Source organism: Ranitomeya imitator, chromosome 2, assembly GCF_032444005.1.
Source record: "Ranitomeya imitator isolate aRanImi1 chromosome 2, aRanImi1.pri, whole genome shotgun sequence".
NCBI lineage: Eukaryota > Metazoa > Chordata > Amphibia > Anura > Dendrobatidae > Ranitomeya > Ranitomeya imitator.
The window spans coordinates 53,217,807-53,241,942 of NC_091283.1; the positions used below are offsets into that span (position 1 = coordinate 53,217,807).

Below are 24,136 nucleotides of genomic sequence, written 5' to 3' on the forward strand. Positions count from 1 at the left end.
TTATCCCATTCAGATATGTAGACATTCTAATACAGAATCTATTATAAACATTATTTTATACCGCAGTTACTTGACTATGTATTCCCTTATAACAGGAATGGGGAACCTTTTTCCAGTCGGGGGCCATTTGGAAATTTCTACCATCATTCGGGGGCCACACATATTCATCACTGTGGAGGCTGGGGGGAATAGACAACACTGAGGGGCTATATACATGAGTAGGAAGCACAGACAGCACTGTGGGTATATATGTCCTTGGGAAAAAATACATCAGTGGTGGGGTCACATACATCACTGGGGGCTATATACATCACAGGTAGGGGGATCTACAGCACTGGGGGAAATACAGTACTCAGGGGATATACAGCACTTCTGTGGTAAATGCAGCACTGGGGAATATACATATCACTTGGGGGCACATACAGCCCTGGAGGGGGATATACAGCACTGGGGGGGGGGACAGACATCACCAGGTAGGCACATAGGTCGCCAAGTGGGACTCCAAGATCACCAGGGAGAAACAGAGATCACCAGGGGGTGGCATGAAGATCACAGGGGGCTCAGAGATCACGGAGGGGCACATAGCTGGAGGGGACAGGGATCACAGGGTGCACAGAGAACACATGAGAGTACAAATATCACAGGGGGTACATAGCAGGGAGCAAAAGGGGCACATAGATCACAGGGGGGCACAAAACTGAGAACCACAGAGATCACGGGAGTGCAAATAGTTGGAGGGGCACAGAGATCATGGGGGGCATATAGGTGGAAGGCACAGGAATCACAGGGGGCATATAGCTAGGGGAGTAGAGAGATGACAAGGGGAACAGATCAAAAGGGGGTGGCACAAAGATCACAGGAAGGGGACACAGAGATCACAGGAGGAACAGAGATCACAGGGGGCACATATCTGGGCGCCACAGAAATCACAGGGGACACATAGCAGGGGGCACAGGGATTACAGGGGGATATATAGCTATGGGGCACAGAGATCACAGGGGGGGCACATAGCTGGGAGACACAAATCACAGGGGCCATATAGTTGGGGGGCACAGAGTTCATATTGGGGCACATAACTGGGGGAGCCACAGAGATCAAAGGGGTGGCACATAGGTCAGGGGCAGAGATCACCAGCAGGAAGGTACAGAGATGTGGACACAGAAATCACCACTCATCAGCAGACAGGAACAGAGCTGCTGGCACAGGGATCTCTCTGGTAGCAGCTCCTCTTCCGGGACAGGAGGATGGCAGTGCATAGGGCATTTACCCCGCCCACCCTGTTGACATAATCATTCATGTGCAGACAGCGTTCTGTAATGAACGCTGCATACCGTGCACTTGGGGGTTAAAGGGCCGGCAGCTGGCAGGATACGGCTGCCCCCCGAGCATTGTAGACTCTGGGGACCTGTCGCGGGCCGCATGAAAAGTTTCCCACCCCTGCCCTATACCAACTCGTTCCCTACTTACCTTGCTTCAGATGGTTGGTTTGATAATGCCGCCTCTATTGCAGAGCGTCTCAGTGGGATGGTGGAGGCTCCGCAGCATGCAGAGACTAGTGTCTACGGTTGCACCAACAGAGATTTGGTTTTAGAATCCTTCCCCTCTCTCTCTTGTGCACAATTTGGTGTGGTAATAGAATCCCCCAATGCTTGGGAAACCACATATAAAACATATGTTAAATAGGAGAGGAATATGCAAACTGAATATGGGACGAAACAATTCTGTAGGGTTTTATAAAAGAAAAAAGTGGCAATGAGATATTTATTTATTATTTATTTATTATTATTTTTTTGTTGTTTAATTTTTTTTTCTCTCCACTTAGCGAGGTGAAACTACATACCTTTTAGGAAAGGAGTTTATTTAATATCCTTTTCAGAAGCTCTGATCAGAACATATGGGTCTTTTTGGTCACACATGATTTTGTTGCAGGTAAGTGGAAACACATACAAGTTTTCACAGTTGTAACTGCACCCACATTGGATAGGGGTGTATATAAAACCCCCCACAAGTCATTTTGCTTTAGGCACCTGAGGAAGGCTCTTTTAGAGTAAAAACGCATTGTGATTTTAATACCTATTTAAAGTTTTTTATGATTTTTGAATTATCGCAAGCATGAAAAAATCTTTAATACTCATGGTTTTTAAATGAATTTAATTTGGCAAATACAAAGTGTCTTCACCATTCTGGACATCACTCGAAGGAGTGGTTCACATCTGACATCTGTTTGAGGATTCATTCCACCAGAGGGGAGCGCCTCTGATTTCTTTTCTCACATGATTATATTTAAACTAGCTATTGAACCCGTTCTACGCCCGGGTGGCGAGCATTTATATTGGTATATGGTCTCCATCCTGGTATGTGCTGCTTCCATCCTGTGTCCTAACTTTGTTATGTGCTGCTACCATCTTGCACCTCCGGACTGCGCAGGCGCCGATTCCGGGAGCAGGGGGACATTCATGGCCCGGAATCAGGTGGCCTAAGTAAGAAATTGCTGTGGCATGAACTGCGTCACAGCGTCATGAGGACGGGATCGTGTGCACACGCCCCCTGTTTCCGGCTCATAAATGTCCCCCTGGAATCGGCGCCTGCGCAGTCCGCGCTTTCTGGCGCCATTTTCTTGAAGACACACTGCAGTATCCAAGAAAATGGCGACGTAAAGTGCGGACTGCGTAGGCGCCGATTCCCGGGAGCAGGGGGACATTCATGGCCCGGAATCAGGGGGCGTAAGTAAGAAATTGCTGTGGCATGAACTGCCACAGCGTCTTGAGGGCGGGATCGTGTCCACACGCTCCCTGTTTCCGGCTCATAAATGTCCCCCTGCTCCTGGAATCGGCGCCTGCGCAGTCCGCGCTTTACGGCGCTATTTTTTTTCTAGAATACAGACACTAGACACTGGCTATAATCTAACGCTAGGAGCGTCGCATTTGCGCAGTCTATAAAGGCTTCGGACAGAGTGACGCTCCTACCATTATATTATAGATAAATGTTAATTTTTTTTTGCTCAAAAATAAATATAGACTGTTGTTCATGGAAAAAAAATTTGACATTCCCTGAAAATAAGCGCTAACCCATCTTTAGGAGCAACAAATAATATAAGACCCTGTCTTATTTTCGGAGAAACAATTTTCTTCTACAGGTCGATCCTTGTGTCCTATGAATGTCAGCTACTCTGCAACGTAGTTTGGCCAACAATGAACCAGTAAGAGTAGTAAGGAAACATTGCTATAGAAGAACCACACCCGGTTATGTCTGTGTAATCGCCGAGTTTTACAGGAGGAAGATGCTTCAGGACAAGCTGGGGTCTTTTGTCCTGGAGAGCCTTTTCAGTAGTTTCTTCAGCGTTTTTTGCATAGTCTTCACTGGCAGTGGATTTTTGTTTATTTTTTGCATATAATGTAGTGAAAGCTGAATGAAGATTTATCAGGTCAATTCTTTTAACTGCTTTACTGCTCTGAAAGCCTAAATTGCTTTAAAAAAAGCTCAAAAGCCCGAACGTGTGCACATCAAGTCATTGTAATATTGCAGCGTAAATCTTCCTTATATTTAGCATTTATTAAGTGCCTTTTCAGGTTTCTGAGAGGACCAACATGAAAAAGACGATGTGTCCCCATACCGTAATATTGTCATATCTCCTCCCTGCTCCATCTACATCTGTTTCAGGCACTAGGTTCCCACTACAAGCGACGTTGGTGATAAATGTGATGTACCTTTGGACAACACACACGCTGCCCAGCCAGGGAGTTGGAGCACCCGTTAGGACCGTGGGGTACTCTGTCCCGGGCCAGTTCTGTTCTTGAAGGGGTGGTCACGGTGGCAGTGACCCAGTCTGTGGCCCTGGGCATCCAGTAAAAGGGGGTTAATGAAAATGGGAAAAGTCTAATGTAGTAGCGTTCGTGACGCCACCTGTGGTACTCGGCCAGAGATGGCTGACGCTGCTTAAAGGGGTCCTCTGGGACTGATGGTTTTGCAGCTAAGATGGTATAGCTCCCCACAGGCGGAGCTTGGTCCCCAGGGCTCACTGGGTAGCTGGTAAGAGGGATGGTTGACGGTGGGGTGCAGGACTGAGGGTGCAGGAAATAATTGCAGGACACAGGGATAAAAGTTTCCTTTACCTTTTACTGGTTGAATTCAGGTACAGTCCAGGGTACAGGTAACAGGTGATGGTGGGGTCCGGGCAGCCTGGAAACATCTTGGGATCCCCTTAGCCAGGTGGGTTTGGAGGCCTTCCCTCTGCGCTGTATATCTGACCCTTGCTGCCTGAAGCTCTGCACAAGTCCTCTCAGTGTCTGTATTCTCAACCTGTATGGCTGACAGCTTGAACCTTTCATGGGCACTGTCCTTTCTCTGACAGCCCCAGGATCTTCACTTGCTGTGGTACCTGCAGGTGTTGGATGGGACAGGAGGCTTGCAATCTCCTGCCCTCCGGATTCAGTGGCTGGGTCTGCAACTCCCACACCACCACGGACCCAGGTGTCCAGCCTCTTGGTGTTTTACTCTGAGGTGAGCTCACTCACAGCTTCAGACCCCAGATTCCTCTCCTTTTGCCTCCTCTCCTCTCACTGTTCCTAGCAGACTCTCTACTAACTCCTCCTCCAGCCAGAATATATAGGGAAGCTACCCTGAAGCCAGGTTTAGAGCTCCCCCTTCTGGCCTGGAGTCAGAACAGTGTTGCATGTCAGTATTACCTGACTAAGGGATCCCTCCTTGTTTCCAGGCATGACATCACCTCCCCCCTTGAGGAAGGCAATACCATTGTGGCATCCGGACTCCTGGGGTGCCACAGATTAGTCTGGCCAAAACCTGTGGTACAACTAAGCCAGGCTAATGAGAATGTGTGCTGTCCAGCAGCCATTCAGGGATAATCATCTGTCCACTGTGGCCAATGGGTCAGTACCACACTATATAAACTCAAAGCTTTCAAACTTAGTTGCCAGATATTGTGCCTGGAAGATTCCTAGACAGATATAGACCCAATTGCCCTGATTTAATCTCATGCTGCTTTCCCTCCTGATTCTGACCTCGGATTACATGACTTCTCTCTGGACTGATTTTATGGTATCTGACCCTGCTGTCCCACTTGACTTGAAATTTTTTCTGTGCTATACTCCCTCCTGAATCTGACCAATCTCTAATTAACTATACTTGTCTTGGGTTCCCTCCTCTGGCCAACAGCCACTTTGTGAAAGTAACCTAGGGGACCCCAATGTAATTACAGGTGCCCGTATAGGAGATTAAGGGTGAAAGTTGGGGTTTCCTCAGGGTTCTGCCAGTTGTATTGACTAGTGCTCAGTCTGTCCAAGGTTGTCTTACTGACCTAGAGGCTTTTGACAGACTTTACATATGGCACACAAAGCATCTATAGCTCGTTAGTGCAAAATCATACACTACACGCACATGCTGAGCACATGATTCTTTCACTGGAAATATAATGTATATGAAATATCATCTTAAATCTAAGGTTATACTTACTATTCCCCAGCGTGAGCTCATAACTTTGAAGTTGTCTTGAACACATTTTACAAGCTTTTGGAAATTTTCATCTTGATATTCAAACCGACTACCAAATACCACAGAGCAAATCACATTGGACATAGCGCGTAATATGTGGTAATTGGGATCTATAGGGGATCCTAAAATAACACATACAAATAGGTAAATCAAACGTTAAAGTTCAGGGTTCACAGATTTGATATCATGTTTTTTAGACAGGGTTAGTTATGTGGCATAACTAGGTTTACTGTTGTAGTCAGTTGTGATGATCATACAGGGCTCATCAGCTGGCTCTCATTAATGGTGCCTCACAATGTTATACTGGGAGATGGTGAAATGACCTACTGCTAGCCAGCAAGAGCAGTGTGTCGGTCACACTTGGGGCTAGCTGTCGCACTTCTGCGGAACCTTGAGGCCTGGGTATACTCTTCACCCGCCTCCCGGTTCTGGCAAGGGGCAACTTTAGCAGAGCCCTTTCCAGGTGGCGAGCGGCAACCCAGCTGGTGACCAGCTACACAAACAGCAGACAGGGCAAATACACCACACCTGGGCACTAAAGCATTAACCTCCTCAGAAGCACAGTAACACTGACCTTTACCACCAACCAGAACTGAAAATAATCAGGAACAGAGGGAGGGAATGGCAGGTTAAAATCTGCCTCCCATCAGTCATCTGACCATGCTGTGGCAACGATCAATCTCCACCTCCAGACCACAGCATAATTGCTGTCAATGCTCAAATTGATGCTAGGAGTGCATCTGCTAGAATGCGACAACCGGACTGAGCGGGCACCCCAGCAAGCTCTGCACCCCCAAGGTGGAACCCCACCAGTCATAGCCAGTAAATGGCAATGGAGAACCAGAGTCCACCCAGGAGAGTGAGGGGCCTGCACAGGTACGGAGCTACCATTCCTGACCCCTTATTCATTTCAGGCTCATGACCAGCAAAACTCTTAGGCCCCAATTCATCCAGACTGATATTTTGTTTGCCAGTCTTCATGAACTATGTCCTGGAGTAAGATGTGACAAATTAATTAAGAGATGTGCACCTTCTAAAATATCTTTCAAATGCCACGTTCCACCACTACAGCTGGAGGGCAATTTTGTCAAAATATACACAACATTTGTGGAGTAAGCTATGAATACGGTTAATGTGAATCGATTTACGCAAAGCTGCCCATCGCACTACTTGGTCTACAGGCCATGACAGCAATCTGTGGCCACAGGACAGGAGCCATGAAACCAGCCTCTTACATTGATTTAGCCAGCCTAGTGCAAAATCATGGTTGCAGCATTAAGCATATGTAAGGAGGTGGACATATTGCCTTGAAGACATAACCGCTGTGTATAATGTGATGTGTAATCTGAATAATGTCCTGTGTCTTGTGTACATCTTCTGTCATGTGAAGTGTAAGATGTTTGCCTATGTAATGTGCTAATATAAGGTATTATAGTACTTAGGACATAAGGTAGTGCTTGCATAGAATGTAGGTGAAGGGGTTTCCTCAGCAACAGACACAGGGGGAGAACTTAGTGCTAGGACAAGTGACCTGCTTCCTGAAGTTAGCCAGAGAAGAGTTAGACCAACAACAAGCGGATTTAGATCCTATTAACCGCACGAAGAGATCCATATAGGTAAAAACAAAATATCTTTTTTAATAATTCCATATAAAAACACACAAAAAAGACAACACCTGATATACAATAACAAAGTGTCCTGTGAGAGATGAGATACTACGCACCATCGATAAATATAATGGTAATATCAATCAATACAATGGGTATGTATATATAAATACAACTATTGCTGTAGCCACCACTAGATGAATAAGCTATAATGCCCACTAGTAAATAAAGACATAGTCCAGAATGAAGATATACAAGGGGGGAACCCTAACGTAACCATATGCTTAGGCAATAACCTTGTCCACGTACTGAATACTATGTAATTTAACCAGTCTTCCTTCTAGTTGTCCATATTTCTAACGCACAGCAAGTAGTGCAAATAAAAGATATATTACCGTTAGTGCAGTGTGTCTCCACTCCCACGTGCGCCCCGACGCGCGTTTCGCCCAAGCTTCTTCCGGGGGTGTGGTACTCCCTAAACCTTGTATGTAACCCTCATCAAGTTCAGTAAAGTTCCCATGTTTGAACTGAAGACTCCTTTGCTAATCTGTGGAACTTGTGGTCCTGGCCAGCCAATACCGTGGGCTACTGGAGGCCTGCATGGGCACAAGGCCCTCACAACACTAACACCCAGCCAGGACCCACAATTGTCTGTAGGATGCCAAAGCGAGTGGGGACAGAAGATCGCCCACGATTACCTCGCTTGGGCATCTTACACATATCTGCTGTTATCCTACACTGGTTAATCAAAATAATTAATGTGGATGCAAACAGGTAAGGGGTAGTTCTCACACAGTTCCTATCGGATGGCCACAGATTACTGCCATACTCAATAGACCGAGTCATTTGAAAGAATTCACATCAACTCTAACTATATAAGTTGTTGGGTGCATTTGGTCATGCCCCACCATGCCCAAGACCTGCCCACTTTTCAAAAAGTTAGCTGAGGTGGCTGGGACTGGTAGATAAATGTGTAGCGCAAAAAAAAGTGGCATTTCAAGCAGTTTCATGCCACTTAGTTCTTGTTTGTCTTTCCTCTTAATTAATTTACCGTATGTATGAAGCAGTTATTCTGTTATGTTCACACTGTATGTTGGTATTATCTAAGTACTGTGCGGTGGTATTTTTGTGGGGCATTGCTATCAGGCACTTCCTCATGAAAACATGTTTAAGCAACCGTACGCAGCGGTTGTTCATCAATGAATGGTTCTGTCCTTGGGCACTTGGCTATACAGTCTGCATACATGGACATTGTTTAATGGAGACATTTGTAAACTGCATGGCAGTAAATCAAAAGGAGGTGGTGTCAAAAGCAGGCGCAATACCAGGCACAATTCAAAAACAGAATTACCCTTGATTCTATTCTGCAATCATAAATTGACAACCCAGCATAGCCAGCCACTAGACTCTAAAACTTAACATTTAATATGTATACCTCTAAAATTATGTGTACTTTAAAAACAATTTGGTGCTCATGTTTAAACGTGCACTAGACAAGAAAAATGGCATGATCTCACCCAATTGCTGTCTCTCTTCTTGTTACAGATTCTTGTGCTTATTGAGAGCACGGCATGGGACGGAGACCAATAGACCTTTTCCAATGGGGGGGAGAAAAAAAAAAAAAAAAATATATATATATATAGGTAGGTGGGGGGGAAGGGTTTGAAGCTATCTTCCCTGTCGTGCCCCGTGTATAAGACTCCCGCCCTAACAAGGGCAGTCCCCAAGTTTGAGCCTACTTAGTGAAGCCCTTTAGTTAGTATAACCACCCTGGATGATATGTCCTCTTTCGCTTCCCAACGCGTTTCCCTCCCCGTTACGGGGGTTCATCAGGGGAATAAAATGTCCAGGTTAAATGTCCAGGTTAGTGGAGGTATTCTGCAGTGGCAGACATAACCTCATTCAGCGGCGTCCTCCATGTGAGGATAAGGCAGTCCTTATCCTCACTGGGGACTGCCTTATCCTCACATGGAGGACGCCGCTGAATGAGGTTATGTCTGCCACTGCAGAATACCTCCACTAACCTGGACATTTAACCTGGACATTTTATTCCCCTGATGAACCCCCGTAATGGGGAGGGAAACGCGTTGGTAAGAGAAAGAGGACATATCATCCAGGGTGGTTATACTAACTAAAGGGCTTCACTAAGTAGGCTCAAACTTGGGGACTGCCCTTGTTAGGGCGGGAGTCTTATACACGGGGCACGACAGGGAAGATAGCTTCAAACCCTTCCCCCCCACCTACCTATATATATATATATATATATTTTTTTTTTTTTTTTTTCTCCCCCCCATTGGAAAAGGTCTATTGGTCTCCGTCCCATGCCGTGCTCTCAATAAGCACAAGAATCTGTAACAAGAAGAGAGACAGCAATTGGGTGAGATCATGCCATTTTTCTTGTCTAGTGCACGTTTAAACATGAGCACCAAATTGTTTTTAAAGTACACATAATTTTAGAGGTATACATATTAAATGTTAAGTTTTAGAGTCTAGTGGCTGGCTATGCTGGGTTGTTAGTTAAAAGTGGTCAGACGTGATTAGGAACGATACGTTCTGGTTTCTTTCTTTTTTCCTGCTGAATTCATGCAATCATAAATTGGAAATACGAAAATGTAAAGGGAAAACATATGAAGTATTTTGATAATATTAAACCTTACCATTAGCCTTTCTCAGCACCTCAGTCAGACACATAGCCTCTTCTCGTATCCTCTCCTCAAAGCTGCGTTTTCCAACTCCAAAATTACCCAACGTTAGCATTGAAAACCGTCTGAACTCCTTCCACTTTTCACCACTGCTGAATGCAAGATCTGTTCAAAATAATAAAATAGTTAATTCCAAATGAAATTCCTTATGGGCCTTTAGAGCTTAATACATATTAGAGAATTGCATTGCAGTAGCAAAATAAACTGCAGCATCGTCAAATTTTCAATTATTTTACAATATATGTGATTTACCCAAACTCTAGATTTGGTAAGATAGGTAAATTTTATGCTTATTAGCTTTCTTTCATGCATAAAAATGTGTGATCTTAATTATCTATTTGGAACCTTCGAGAGAGTTTGCCTCAGTAAGAATTCAATTATTGGCCTGATCGCCTCTTGCTATGGCATGTAAAGGAGTGATTATTATATGTTTCATGATTTTCCATGAACCAAAGAATTCTTGCAGAAATATGTTGCCATGCGCTCTTTTATATTTTATAGGTCCTGGATTGCCAAGGATGGCAATCCTAAAAGATGGGGGTTGTGTAAAGGAATGAGAAGTTGTCTGAAACCTTCCCTGAAGACTTATGTGCTGGTATAAAATATATTATTGTTAAAGACTGTTTTATACTGAATTTAATGTAATTTCCCCCATTAGAGCTAAAGTACATTAGATATCTGGGAAAGGAACAGTTAACAGTCAGGCAGTCATGCAGATGGGTTTAGTGTTTGGGAGTAAAGCAAGGTTACTTTTTGGCTACAGTGAAAAATATTTAGAATTGAGAGTCCTCAGTGGTTGATACCTTTTAATGGCTATCTTTTCATGTACAACACAGCACAGAAATAATGTCATAGATAAGACAGGTGACGTGAAGCAGAACTACCATTATAGGAGAGTGATAAAAAGTGTGCTCTGATTGGGGTCTGGTTCTGTGTTGTGATGCCCCCACAAAGTCTGAGGAGCAAATTCCTTAATTGATGTAACAAGATATAAATCCATGCGACACATTTATTCACGCACTGGGAGTGTCAAAGGTTGTCATGAATTTATACTCCCAGACCCTTCTGTCTCTCTGAGATTTGAAATTACCCTTTAATACAAGCAATTTCATGTCCATGGTGCTGTGATCTGGGATATAAAAATGTTTTGCCACAGGTAGATCCATTCTTTTTTCTCCTATTGTGTGGCATTGAGAATTCATCCTTGTCCTCAGTTTTTTCCCTGTCTCCCCTACATACAGACTCCCAGTTGGACATTTAGTACAAATAATTAGGTGCACCACATTAGATGCTATGCAGCTGAAAGTACCTGGGTTCTTGTAGTCCTGATGTGATTTGGGGATCTTTATCTTGTCCACGGTCATTATAAATGGACAGGTTTTAAATTTTTTCTGGTTGCAAGGAAAGGTACCTGCAGCTGTTGGATAGGACAGGGAGCTTCTGACAATGATGCTTCTTAGATTTGGGGGCTGCCTGTTGTGAATTCTGTTGTCAAGCTCCCTCCTGTGGTCATGAATGGTACTTCGGCTGGTTCTGTCCATGGGCTTCCTCTGGTGGTTGTGAGTGGAGCTGAGGCTTCTGAGTTTCCTTCCACAGGTGACAAGGTTAATTCGTTAGCTGGCTGCTCTATTTAACTCCACTTAGATCATTGCTCCATGCCACCTGTCAATGTTCCAGTATTGGTTTAGTTCTCTCCTGGATCGTTCTTGTGACCTGTCTTCCCAGCAGAAGCTAAGTTCTGGCTTGTTTTTCTCTGGTTTGCTATTTTTCTGTCCAGCTTGCTATTTTGATTTTTGTCTTGCTTGCTGGAAGCTCTGGGACTCAGAGGGAGCGCCTCCGCACCGTGAGTCGGTGCGGAGGGTCTTTTTGCGCCCTCTGCGTGGTCTTTTTCTAGTTTTTTGTGCTGACCACAAAGTTACCTTTCTTATCCTCTGTCTGTTCAGTAAGTCGGGCCTCACTTTGCTAAATCTATTTCATCTCTGTGTTTGTAATTTTCATCTTTACTCACAGTCATTATATGTGGGGGGCTGCCTTTTCCTTTGGGGAATTTCTCTGAGGCAAGGTAGGCTTTATTTTTCTATCTCTAGGGCTAGCTAGTTTCTTAGGCTGTGTCGAGTTGCATACGGAGCGTTAGGAGCAATCCACGGCTATTTCTAGTGTGTGTGATAGGATTAGGGATTGCGGTCAGCAGAGTTCCCATGTCTCAGAGCTCGTCCTATATTATTAGTAACTATCAGGTCATTCCGTGTGCTCTTAACCACCAGGTCCATTATTGTCCTTACCACCAGGTCATAACAGTAAAGGTGGCCAAAAGTATTAATGCATCTCAATAGAGGGATAAGAGAAGTTCTGAGACCATTTTTTTTTCTTTGCAGTGTGTTTTGTCTCTCTTTTCCCCTTTACCGCTGGGTGGTTCAGGATACAGGTGTTGATATGGACATTCAAGGTCTGTTCTCTTGTATGGATAATCTCACTGCAAGGGTACAAAATATTCAAGATTTTGTGGTTCAGAATCCGATGTTAGAGCCTAGGATTCCAATTCCTGATTTGTTTTTTGGGGATAGATCTAAGTTCCTGAATTTCAAAAATAATTGTAAATTGTTTCTTGCTTTGAAACCCCGCTCCTTAGGTGACCCTGTTCAACAAGTGAAAATCATTATTTCTTTGTTACGTGGCGACCCTCAAGACTGGGCATTTTCCCTTGCGCCAGGAGATCCGGCATTGCGTGATGTTGATGCGTTTTTTCTGGCGCTCGGATTGCTTTATGATGAACCTAATTCAGTGGATCAGGCAGAGAAAATCTTGCTGGCTCTGTGTCAGGGTCAGGATGAGGTAGAAATATATTGTCAGAAGTTTAGGAAGTGGTCTGTACTCACTCAGTGGAATGAATGTGCCCTGGCAGCAATTTTCAGAAAGGGTCTCTCTGAAGCCCTTAAGGATGTCATGGTGGGATTTCCCATGCCTGCTGGTCTGAATGAGTCTATGTCTTTGGCCATTCAGATGGATCGACGCTTGCGTGAGCGTAAAGCTGTGCACCATTTGGCGGTATTATCTGAGCATAGACCTGAGCCTATGCAATGTGATAGGACTTTGACCAGAGCTGAACGGCAAGAACACAGACGTCGGAATGGGCTGTGTTTTTACTGTGGTGATTCCACTCATGCTATCTCCGATTGTCCTAAGCGCACTAAGCGTTTCGCTAGGTCTGCTACCATTGGTACGGTACAATCGAAATTTCTTTTGTCCGTTACTCTGATTTGCTCTTTGTCATTCTATTCTGTTATGGCATTTGTGGATTCAGGCGCTGCCCTGAATTTGATGGACTTGGAGTTTGCTAGGCGCTGTGGTTTTTTCTTGGAGCCCTTGCAGTATCCTATTCCATTGAGAGGAATTGATGCTACGCCTTTGGCCAAGAATAAGCCTCAGTACTGGACCCAATTGACCATGTGCATGGCTCCTGCACATCAGGAGGATATTCGCTTTTTGGTGTTGCATAATCTGCATGATGTGGTCGTTTTGGGGTTGCCATGGCTACAGGTCCATAATCCAGTATTGGATTGGAAATCTATGTCTGTGTCCAGCTGGGGTTGTCATGGGGTACATGGTGATGTTCCATTTTTGTCTATTTCGTCATCCACCCCTTCTGAAGTCCCGGAGTTTTTGTCGGATTACCGGGATGTATTTGATGAGCCCAAATCCAGTGCCCTACCTCCTCATAGGGATTGCGATTGTGCTATCAATTTGATTCCTGGTAGTAAGTTTCCTAAGGGCCGACTGTTCAATTTATCTGTGCCAGAGCACGCCGCTATGCGGAGTTATGTAAAGGAATCCTTGGAGAAGGGTCATATTCACCCGTCGTCGTCACCATTGGGAGCAGGGTTCTTTTTTGTGGCCAAGAAGGATGGTTCTTTGAGACCTTGTATTGATTACCGCCTTCTTAATATGATCACAGTCAAATTTCAGTACCCTTTGCCGCTGCTGTCAGATTTATTTGCTCGGATTAAGGGGGCTAGTTGGTTCACTAAGATAGATCTTCGTGGTGCGTATAATCTTGTGCGTATTAAACAGGGCGATGAATGGAAAACAGCATTTAATACGCCCGAGGGCCATTTTGAGTACCTGGTTATGCCATTCAGGCTTTCCAATGCTCCATCAGTATTTCAGTCCTTTATGCATGACATCTTCCGAGAGTACCTGGATAAATTCCTGATTGTATATTTGGATGATATTTTGGTCTTCTCGGATGATTGGGTGTCTCACGTGAAGCAGGTCAGAATGGTGTTTCAGGTCCTTCGTGCGAATTCTTTGTTTGTGAAGGGGTCAAAGTGTCTCTTTGGAGTTCAGAAGGTTTCATTTTTGGGTTTCATTTTTTCCCCTTCTACTATCGAGATGGACCCTGTTAAAGTCCAGGCCATTTATGATTGGACTCAGCCGACATCTGTGAAGAGTCTGCAAAAGTTCCTGGGCTTTGCTAGTTTTTATCGTCGCTTCATCAGTAATTTTTCTAGTGTTGCTAAACCGTTGACTGATTTGACCAAGAAGGGTGCTGATGTGGTCAATTGGTCTTCTGCGGCTGTGGAAGCTTTTCAGTTGTTGAAGCGTCGTTTTTCTTCTGCCCCTGTGTTGTGCCAGCCAGATGTTTCGCTTCCGTTTCAGGTCGAGGTTGATGCTTCTGAGATTGGAGCAGGGGCTGTTTTGTCGCAAAGAAGTTCTGATGGCTCGGTGATGAAACCATGTGCCTTCTTTTCTAGAAAGTTTTCACTTGCTGAGCACAATTATGATGTTGGCAATCGAGAGTTGTTGGCCATGAAGTGGGCATTCGAGGAGTGGCATCATTGGCTTGAAGGAGCCAAGCAACGCGTGGTGGTCTTGACGGATCACAAGAATTTGACTTATCTCGAGTCTGCCAAACGGTTGAATCCTAGACAGGCTCGTTGGTCGCTATTTTTCTCCCGTTTTGATTTTGTGGTTTCGTACCTTCCAGGCTCTAAGAATGTGAAGGCTGATGCCCTGTCAAGGAGTTTTGTGCCCAACTCTCCGGGTGTTCCTGAGCCGGCGGGTATTCTCAAAGAGGGGGTAATTTTGTCTGCCATCTCCCCTGATTTGCGGCGGGTGCTGCAAAAATTTCAGGCTGATAGACCTGACCGTTGCCCAGCGGAGAAACTGTTTGTCCCTGATAAATGGACTAGTAGAGTTATCTCTGAGGTTCATTGTTCGGTGTTGGCTGGTCATCCTGGAATCTTTGGTACCAGAGATTTGGTGGCTAGATCCTTTTGGTGGCCGTCTTTGTCGCGGGATGTGCGTTCTTTTGTGCAGTCCTGTGGGACTTGTGCTCGGGCTAAGCCCTGCTGTTCTCGTGCCAGTGGGTTGCTTTTGCCCTTGCCGGTCCCGAAGAGGCCCTGGACGCATATCTCTATGGATTTTATTTCGGATCTCCCTGTCTCTCAAAAATGTCGGTCATTTGGGTGGTTTGTGATCGCTTCTCTAAGATGGTCCATTTGGTACCCTTGTCTAAATTGCCTTCCTCCTCTGATTTGGTGCCATTGTTTTTCCAGCATGTGGTTCGTTTACATGGCATTCCGGAGAACATCGTTTTGGACAGAGGTTCCCAGTTTGTTTCGAGGTTTTGGCGAGCCTTTTGTGCTAAGATGGGCATTGATTTGTCTTTTTCCTCGGCTTTCCATCCTCAGACAAATGGCCAAACCGAACGAACTAATCAGACTTTGGAAACATATCTGAGATGCTTTGTTTCTGCTGATCAGGATGATTGGGTGTCCCTTTTTGCCTTTGGCTGAGTTCGCCCTTAATAATCGGGCCAGCTCGGCTACTTTGGTTTCGCCGTTTTTCTGCAATTCTGGTTTCCATCCTCGTTTCTCTTCAGGGCAGGTTGAGTCTTCGGACTGTCCTCGTGTAGATACTGTGGTGGATAGGTTGCAGCAGATTTGGACTCATGTGGTGGACAATTTGACATTGTCCCAGGAGAAGGCTCAACATTTTGCTAACCACCGGCGCTGTGTGGGTCCCCTACTTCGTGTTGGGGATTTGGTTTGGTTGTCGTCTCGTTATGTTCCTTGTTATGGCTGGCAATCAGGCAACACAGCGTGCAGTAATCAGCGCACATACAGAGATCTGGCAATAACCAAAAACAATAGGACGAGCTCTGAGACGTGGAATCTCTGTAGACTGCAGTACCTGATCTATCCTCACACAACTATAAGCAGCAGTGGATTGCGCCTAACAACTACCTATGCAACTCGGCACTGCCTGAGAAGCTGACTAGCCTGAAGATAGAAATACAAGCCTGACTTACCTCAGAGAAATACCCCAAAGGAATAGGCAGCCCCCCACATATAATGACTGTTAGCAAGATGAAAAGACAAACGTAGGAATGAAATAGATTCAGCAAAGTGAGGCCCGATATTCTAGACAGAGCGAGGATAGCAAAGAGAACTATGCAGTCTACAAAAAACCCTAAAACGAAAACCACGCAAAGGGGCAAAAAGACCCACCGTGCCGAACTAACAGCACGGCGGTGCACCCCTCTGCTTCTCAGAGCTTCCAGCAAAAGACAATAGCAAGCTGGACAGAAAAAAACAGAAAACAAACTAGAAGCACTTATCTAGCAGAGCAGCAGGCCCAAGGAAAGATGCAGTAGCTCAGATCCAACACTAGAACATTGACAAGGAGCAAGGAAGACAGACTCAGGTGGAGCTAAATAGCAAGGCAGCCAACGAGCTCACCAAAACACCTGAGGGAGGAAGCCCAGAGACTGCAATACCACTTGTGACCACAGAAGTGAACTCAGCCACAGAATTCACAACAGTACCCCCCCCTTGAGGAGGGGTCACCGAACCCTCACCAGAACCCCCAGGCCGACCAGGATGAGCCACATGAAAGGCACGAACAAGATCTGGGGCATGGACATCAGAGGCAAAAACCCAGGAATTATCTTCCTGAGCATAACCCTTCCATTTGACCAGATACTGGAGTTTCCGTCTAGAGACACGAGAATCCAAAATCTTCTCCACAATATACTCCAATTCCCCCTCCACCAAAACAGGGGCAGGAGGCTCCACAGATGGAACCATAGGTGCCACGTATCTCCTCAACAACGACCTATGGAATACATTATGTATGGAAAAGGAGTCTGGGAGGGTCAGACGAAAAGACACCGGATTGAGAATCTCAGAAATCCTATCCGGACCAATAAAACGAGGTTTAAATTTAGGAGAGGAAACCTTCATAGGAATATGACAAGAAGATAACCAAACCAAATCCCCAACACGAAGTCGGGGTCCCACACGGCGTCTGCGATTAGCGAAAAGCTGAGCCTTCTCCTGGGACAAGGTCAAATTGTCCACTACCTGAGTCCAGATCTGCTGCAACCTGTCCACCACAGAATCCACACCAGGACAGTCCGAAGACTCAACCTGTCCTGAAGAGAAACGAGGATGGAACCCAGAATTGCAGAAAAATGGAGAGACCAAGGTAGCCGAGCTGGCCGGATTATTAAGGGCGAACTCAGCCAACGGCAAAAATGACACCCAATCATCCTGGTCAGCGGAAACAAAACATCTCAGATATGTTTCCAAGGTCTGATTGGTTCGTTCGGTCTGGCCATTAGTCTGAGGATGGAAGGCCGAGGAGAAAGATAGGTCAATGCCCATCCTACCACAAAAGGCTCGCCAGAACCTCGAGACAAACTGGGAACCTCTGTCAGAAACAATATTCTCAGGAATGCCATGTATACGAACCACATGCTGGAAGAACAAAGGCACCAAATCAGAGGAGGAAGGCAATTTAACCAAGGGCACCAGATGGACCATTTTAGAAAAGCGATCACAGACCACCCAAATGACCGACATTTTTTGAGAAACGGGAAGGTCAGAAATGAAATCCATCGAAATATGTGTCCAAGGCCTCTTCGGGACCGGCAAGGGCAAAAGCAACCCACTGGCACGTGAACAGCAGGGCTTAGCCCTAGCACAAATTCCACAGGACTGCACAAAAGCACGCACATCCCGTGACAGAGATGGCCACCAGAAGGATCTAGCAACCAACTCCCTGGTACCAAAGATTCCTGGATGACCGGCCAGCACCGAACAATGAAGTTCAGAGATAACTTTACTAGTCCACCTATCAGGGACGAACAGTTTCTCGGCCGGACAACGATCAGGTTTATTAGCCTGAAATTTCTGCAACACTCTCCGCAAATCAGGGGAGATGGCAGACACAATGACTCCTTCCTTGAGGATACTCGCCGGCTCAGATAACCCCGGAGAGTCGGGCACAAAACTCCTAGACAGAGCATCCGCCTTCACATTTTTAGAGCCCGGAAGGTATGAAATCACAAAATCAAAACGAGCAAAAAATAACGACCAACGGGCCTGTCTAGGATTCAAGCGCTTGGCAGACTCGAGATAAGTCAAGTTCTTATGATCAGTCAATACCACCACGCGATGCTTAGCACCCTCAAGCCAATGACGCCACTCCTCGAATGCCCACTTCATGGCCAGCAACTCTCGGTTGCCCACATCATAATTACGCTCAGCAGCAGAAAATTTCCTGGAAAAGAAAGCACATGGTTTGAACACTGAGCAACCAGAACCTCTCTGTGACAAAACCGCCCCTGCACCAATCTCAGAAGCATCAACCTCGACCTGGAACGGAAGAGAAACATCAGGTTGACACAACACAGGGGCACAGCAAAAACAACGCTTCAACTCCTGAAAAGCTTCCACGGCAGCAGAAGACCAATTAACCAAATCAGCACCCTTCTTGGTCAAATCGGTCAATGGTCTGGCAATGCTAGAAAAATTACAGATGAAGCGACGATAAAAATTAGCAAAGCCCAGGAATTTCTGCAGACTTTTTAGAGATGTCGGCTGAGTCCAATCCTGGATGGCCTGAACCTTAACCGGATCCATCTCGATAGTAGAAGGGGAAAAGATGAACCCCAAAAATGAAACTTTCTGCACACCGAAGAGACACTTTGATCCCTTCACGAACAAGGAATTAGCACGCAGTACCTGGAAAACCATTCTGACTTGCTTCACATGAGACTCCCAATCATCTGAGAAGATCAAAATGTCATCCAAGTAAACAATCAAGAATTTATCCAGATACTCACGGAAAATGTCATGCATAAAAGACTGAAAAACAGATGGAGCATTGGCAAGTCCGAACGGCATCACCAGATACTCAAAATGACCCTCGGGCGTATTAAATGCCGTTTTCCATTCATCTCCCTGCCTGATTCTCACCAGATTATACGCACCACGAAGATCAATCTTAGTAAACCAACTAGCCCCCTTAATCCGAGCAAACAAGTCAGAAATCAATGGCAAGGGATACTGAAACTTAACAGTGATCTTATTAAGAAGGCGGTAATCAATACACGGTCTTAGCGAACCATCCTTCTTGGCTACAAAAAAGAACCCTGCTCCCAATGGTGACGACGATGGGCGAATATGTCCCTTCTCCAGGGACTCCTTCACATAACTGCGCATAGCGGTGTGTTCAGGTACGGACAAATTAAATAAACGACCCTTAGGGAATTTACTACCAGGAATCAAATCGATAGCACAATCACAATTCCTATGCGGAGGTAGGGCATCAGACTTGGACTCTTCAAATACATCCTGAAAGTCCGACAAGAACTCTGGGATGTCAGAAGGAATGGATGACGAAATAGACAAAAATGGAACATCACCATGTACTCCCTGACAACCCCAGCTGGTTACCGACATAGAGTTCCAATCCAATACTGGATTATGGGTTTGTAGCCATGGCAACCCCAACACGACCACATCATGCAAATTATGCAGTACCAGAAAGCGAATAACTTCCTGATGTGCAGGAGCCATGCACATGGTCAGCTGGGCCCAGTACTGAGGCTTATTCTTGGCCAAAGGTGTAGCATCAATTCCTCTCAACGGAATAGGACACCGCAAAGGCTCCAAGAAAAATCCACAACGTTTAGCATAATCCAAATCCATCAGATTCAGGGCAGCGCCTGAATCCACAAACGCCATGACAGAATACGATGACAAAGAGCACATTAAGGTAATGGACAAAAGGAATTTGGACTGTACAGTACCAATAACGGCAGAGCTATCGAACCGCCTAGTGCGTTTAGGACAATTAGAAATAGCATGAGTAGAATCACCACAATAGAAACACAGTCTGTTCAGACGTCTGTGTTCTTGCCGTTCTACTTTAGTCATAGTCCTGTCGCACTGCATAGGCTCAGGTTTACTCTCAGGCAGTACCGCCAGATGGTGCACAGATTTACGCTCGCGCAAGCGACGACCGATCTGAATGGCCAAGGACATAGACTCATTCAAACCAGCAGGCATAGGAAATCCCACCATTACATCCTTAAGAGCTTCAGAGAGACCCTTTCTGAACAAAGCCGCTAGTGCAGATTCATTCCACAGAGTGAGTACTGACCATTTCCTAAATTTCTGACAATATACTTCTACATCATCCTGACCCTGGCATAAAGCCAGCAGATTTTTCTCAGCCTGATCCACTGAATTAGGCTCATCGTAAAGCAATCCGAGCGCCAGGAAAAATGCATCAACATTACTCAATGCAGAATCTCCTGGTGCAAGAGAAAACGCCCAGTCCTGTGGGTCGCCGCGCAAAAAAGAAATAATAATCAAAACCTGTTGAATAGGATTACCAGAAGAATGAGGTTTCAAGGCCAAAAATAGCTTACAATTATTTCTGAAGCTCAGGAACTTAGTTCTGTCACCAAAAAACAAATCAGGAATCGGAATTCTTGGTTCTAGCATCGATTTCTGATCAATAGTATCTTGAATCTTTTGTACATTTACAACGAGATTATCCATTGAGGAGCACAGAGCCTGAATATCCATGTCCACAGCTGTGTCCTGAAGCACTCTAATGTCTAGGGGAAAAAAAGACTGAAGACAGAGCTAAGAAAAAAAAATGATGTCAGGATTTCTTTTTTCCCTCTATTGGGAATCATTGGTGTGGCTCCTTGTACTGTTATGGCTGGCAATCAGGCAACACAGAGTGCAGTAATCAGCGCACATACAGAGATCTGGCAATAACCAAAAACAATAGGACGAGCTCTGAGACGTGGAATCTCTGTAGACTGCAGTACCTGATCTATCCTCACACAACTATAAGCAGCAGTGGATTGCGACTAACAACTACCTATGCAACTCGGCACTGCCTGAGAAGCTGACTAGCCTGAAGATAGAAATACAAGCCTGACTTACCTCAGAGAAATACCCCAAAGGAATAGGCAGCCCCCCACATATAATGACTGTTAGCAAGATGAAAAGACAAACGTAGGAATGAAATAGATTCAGCAAAGTGAGGCCCGATATTCTAGACAGAGCGAGGATAGCAAAGAGAACTATGCAGTCTACAAAAAACCCTAAAACGAAAACCACGCAAAGGGGCAAAAAGACCCACCGTGCCGAACTAACAGCACGGCGGTGCACCCCTCTGCTTCTCAGAGCTTCCAGCAAAAGACAATAGCAAGCTGGACAGAAAAAAACAGAAAACAAACTAGAAGCACTTATCTAGCAGAGCAGCAGGCCCAAGGAAAGATGCAGTAGCTCAGATCCAACACTGGAACATTGACAAGGAGCAAGGAAGACAGACTCAGGTGGAGCTAAATAGCAAGGCAGCCAACGAGCTCACCAAAACACCTGAGGGAGGAAGCCCAGAGACTGCAATACCACTTGTGACCACAGAAGTGAACTCAGCCACAGAATTCACAACAGTTCCTATGAAGGTTTCCTCTCCTAAGTTTAAGCCTCGTTTCATTGGTCTGTATAAGATTTCTGAGGTTCTCAATCCTGTGTCGTTTTGTTTGACCCTTCCAGCTTCTTTTGCCATCCATAATGTATTCCATAGGTCGTTGTTGCGGAGATACGTGGCGCCTGTGGTTCCATCCGTTGATCCTCCTGCCCCGGTGTTGGTTGAGGGGGAGTTGGAGTATGTGGTGGGGAAGATTTTGGATTCTCGTATTTCGAGACGGAAACTCCAGTACCTGGTCAAGTGGAAGGGTTATGGTCAGGAAGATAATTCCTGGGTCTTTGCCTCCGATGTTCATGCTGCCGATCTGGTTCGTGCCTTTCATTTGGCTCGTCCTGGTCGGCCGGGGGGCTCTGGTGAGGGTTTGGTGACCCCTCCTCAAGGGGGGTGTACTGTTGTGAATTCTGTTGTCAAGCTCCCTCCTGTGGTCATGAATGGTACTTCGGCTGGTTCTGTCCATGGGCTTCCTCTGGTGGCTGTGAGTGGAGCTGCGGCTTCTGAGTTTCCTTCCACAGGTGACGAGGTTAATTCGTTAGCTGGCTGCTCTATTTAACTCCACTTAGATCATTGCTCCATGCCACCTGTCAATGTTCCAGTATTGGTCTAGTTCTCTCCTGGATCGTTCTTGTGACCTCTCTTCCCAGCAGAAGCTAAGTTCCGGCTTGTTTTTCTCTGGTTTGCTATTTTTCTGTCCAGCTTGCTATTTTGATTTTTGTCTTGCTTGCTGGAAGCTCTGGGACGCAGAGGGAGCGCCTCCGCACCGTGATTCGGTGCGGAGGGTCTTTTTGCGCCCTCTGCGTGGTCTTTTTCTAGTTTTTTGTGCTGACCGTAAAGTTACCTTTCCTATCCTCTGTCTGTTCAGTAAGTCGGGCCTCACTTTGCTAAATCTATTTCATCTCTGTGTTTGTAATTTTCTTCTTTACTCACAGTCATTATATGTGGGGGGCTGCCTTTTCCTTTGGGGAATTTCTCTGAGGCAAGGTAGGCTTTATTTTTCTATCTCTAGGGCTAGCTAGTTTCTTAGGCTGTGTCGAGTTGCATAGGGAGCGTTAGGAGCAATCCACGGCTATTTCTAGTGTGTGTGATAGGATTAGGGATTGCGGTCAGCAGAGTTCCCACGTCTCAGAGCTCGTCCTATATTATTAGTAACTAGGGTTGAGCGAAACAGATTGTTCATTTTCAAAAGTCGCCGTCTTTTGGCAAAGTCGGGTTTCATGAAACCTGACCCGATCCCTGTGTGGGGTCGGCCATGCGGTACGCGACTTTCGCGCCAAAGTCGCGTTTCGTATGACGCGCTTGGCGCCATTTTTTCAGCCAATGAAGGAGCGTGGGCAGAGTGATGACATACGTCTTAGGGGCGTGGACGCCTATCGTCATCTTGTCGCTTGTGCGCTATAGCGATTTGAAATGTGTAACACCAGCTTTTCTGTTCAGGGATGGAGGAGAGAGAGAGTGAGAGAGAGAGGAAAAAAAAAAAAACATTGACTTTGCATTGGGTTTCGTGTTTCGGTCGATCCCCGACTTTTCGCCATAATCGGCCGATTTCACTCGACTCGACTTTACAGATAGTTGAGTTTCGTGAATCCAAACTCGACCCTAAAAAAGTAAAAGTCGTTCAACCCTATTAGTAACTATCAGGTCATTCCGTGTGCTCTTAACCACCAGGTCCATTATTGTCCTTACCACCAAGTCATAACAGCTGCCTAAAACACAGTAGTGGGGGTTCTGGAAAAATGGATTGTAAGCGGGAATCTTTTTGCAGTAAAAGTTGTAATTTCATTGTAGCTCCCCTTAGGACCTCCAGATTTGGATTGTAGGTGACTACTAGAGGCACCCGGTTATTTTCTTCTTTAGCTTTGTAATGCAGCAGGTGATTCCTTGATATTCTAGTTGCTCTTGTAATTTGGTTTTGAATTGTTCTTGGATGGTAGCCCTGATTCAAAAAGGTCTTTCTGAGCTGACCAAGGTGTTCATCCCTATCCATGGGGTTGGAACATGTATACGATTTTATCTGATGGCTTGGCTGTAGACAATAGAGTATTTTATGTATTTTGGATAGAAACTGTTCTATTTAAGGTATGTTGGATGGTCGATTGGCTTCTGATACAGGGATGTCTCTATTTCATTGTTCTGCAGCTTAATGATGGTGTCCAAAAAGTTAATTTCAGTGCTTTAGTAGTTGAGTGTTAAGTTGATGGTGGGATGAAATTGATTAAACTGTTCATGTAACGTCTTTAGCTGTGGCTCAGACTCTGTCCAGATGATTAAAATATCATCAATGTAGCGGTAGTAGGCTAGAGGCCTGATGGGACATGAGGACAAAAAGAATTTATTAACACTTTCTCCATTTAAAGAAAGCTCATCCATCACCTATTTGGGAAGTAAAATTAGCAGCTTGTCCTGATACCTTTATGATCTAAACTTCAAATCACTACTACAAACAGTCAAAACCTCCATTTCCCACTGGAAGGACATTCCTGTTTCATAGTTTGGCATAGTCAACTTAATAAAAATGATTAT

The 24,136-nt window shown here is 45.4% G+C and overlaps 1 protein-coding gene across 4 annotated transcripts in view; it reads right to left on the reverse strand.

The window, feature by feature from the left end:
* LOC138661806 (cytochrome P450 2F2-like) overlaps positions 1-24,136 on the reverse strand; it is a 154,243-nt gene that overhangs the window by 37,089 nt on the left and 93,018 nt on the right. For all 4 annotated transcript variants that reach the window (XM_069746734.1, XM_069746736.1, XM_069746733.1 and 1 more), the window contains exons 4-5: positions 9,773-9,922; positions 5,470-5,630 (exon numbers count right to left, since the gene is read on the reverse strand). In XM_069746734.1, coding sequence (XP_069602835.1) covers positions 5,470-5,630; positions 9,773-9,922 — 311 coding nt within the window. The remainder of the gene's footprint in view (positions 1-5,469; positions 5,631-9,772; positions 9,923-24,136) is intronic.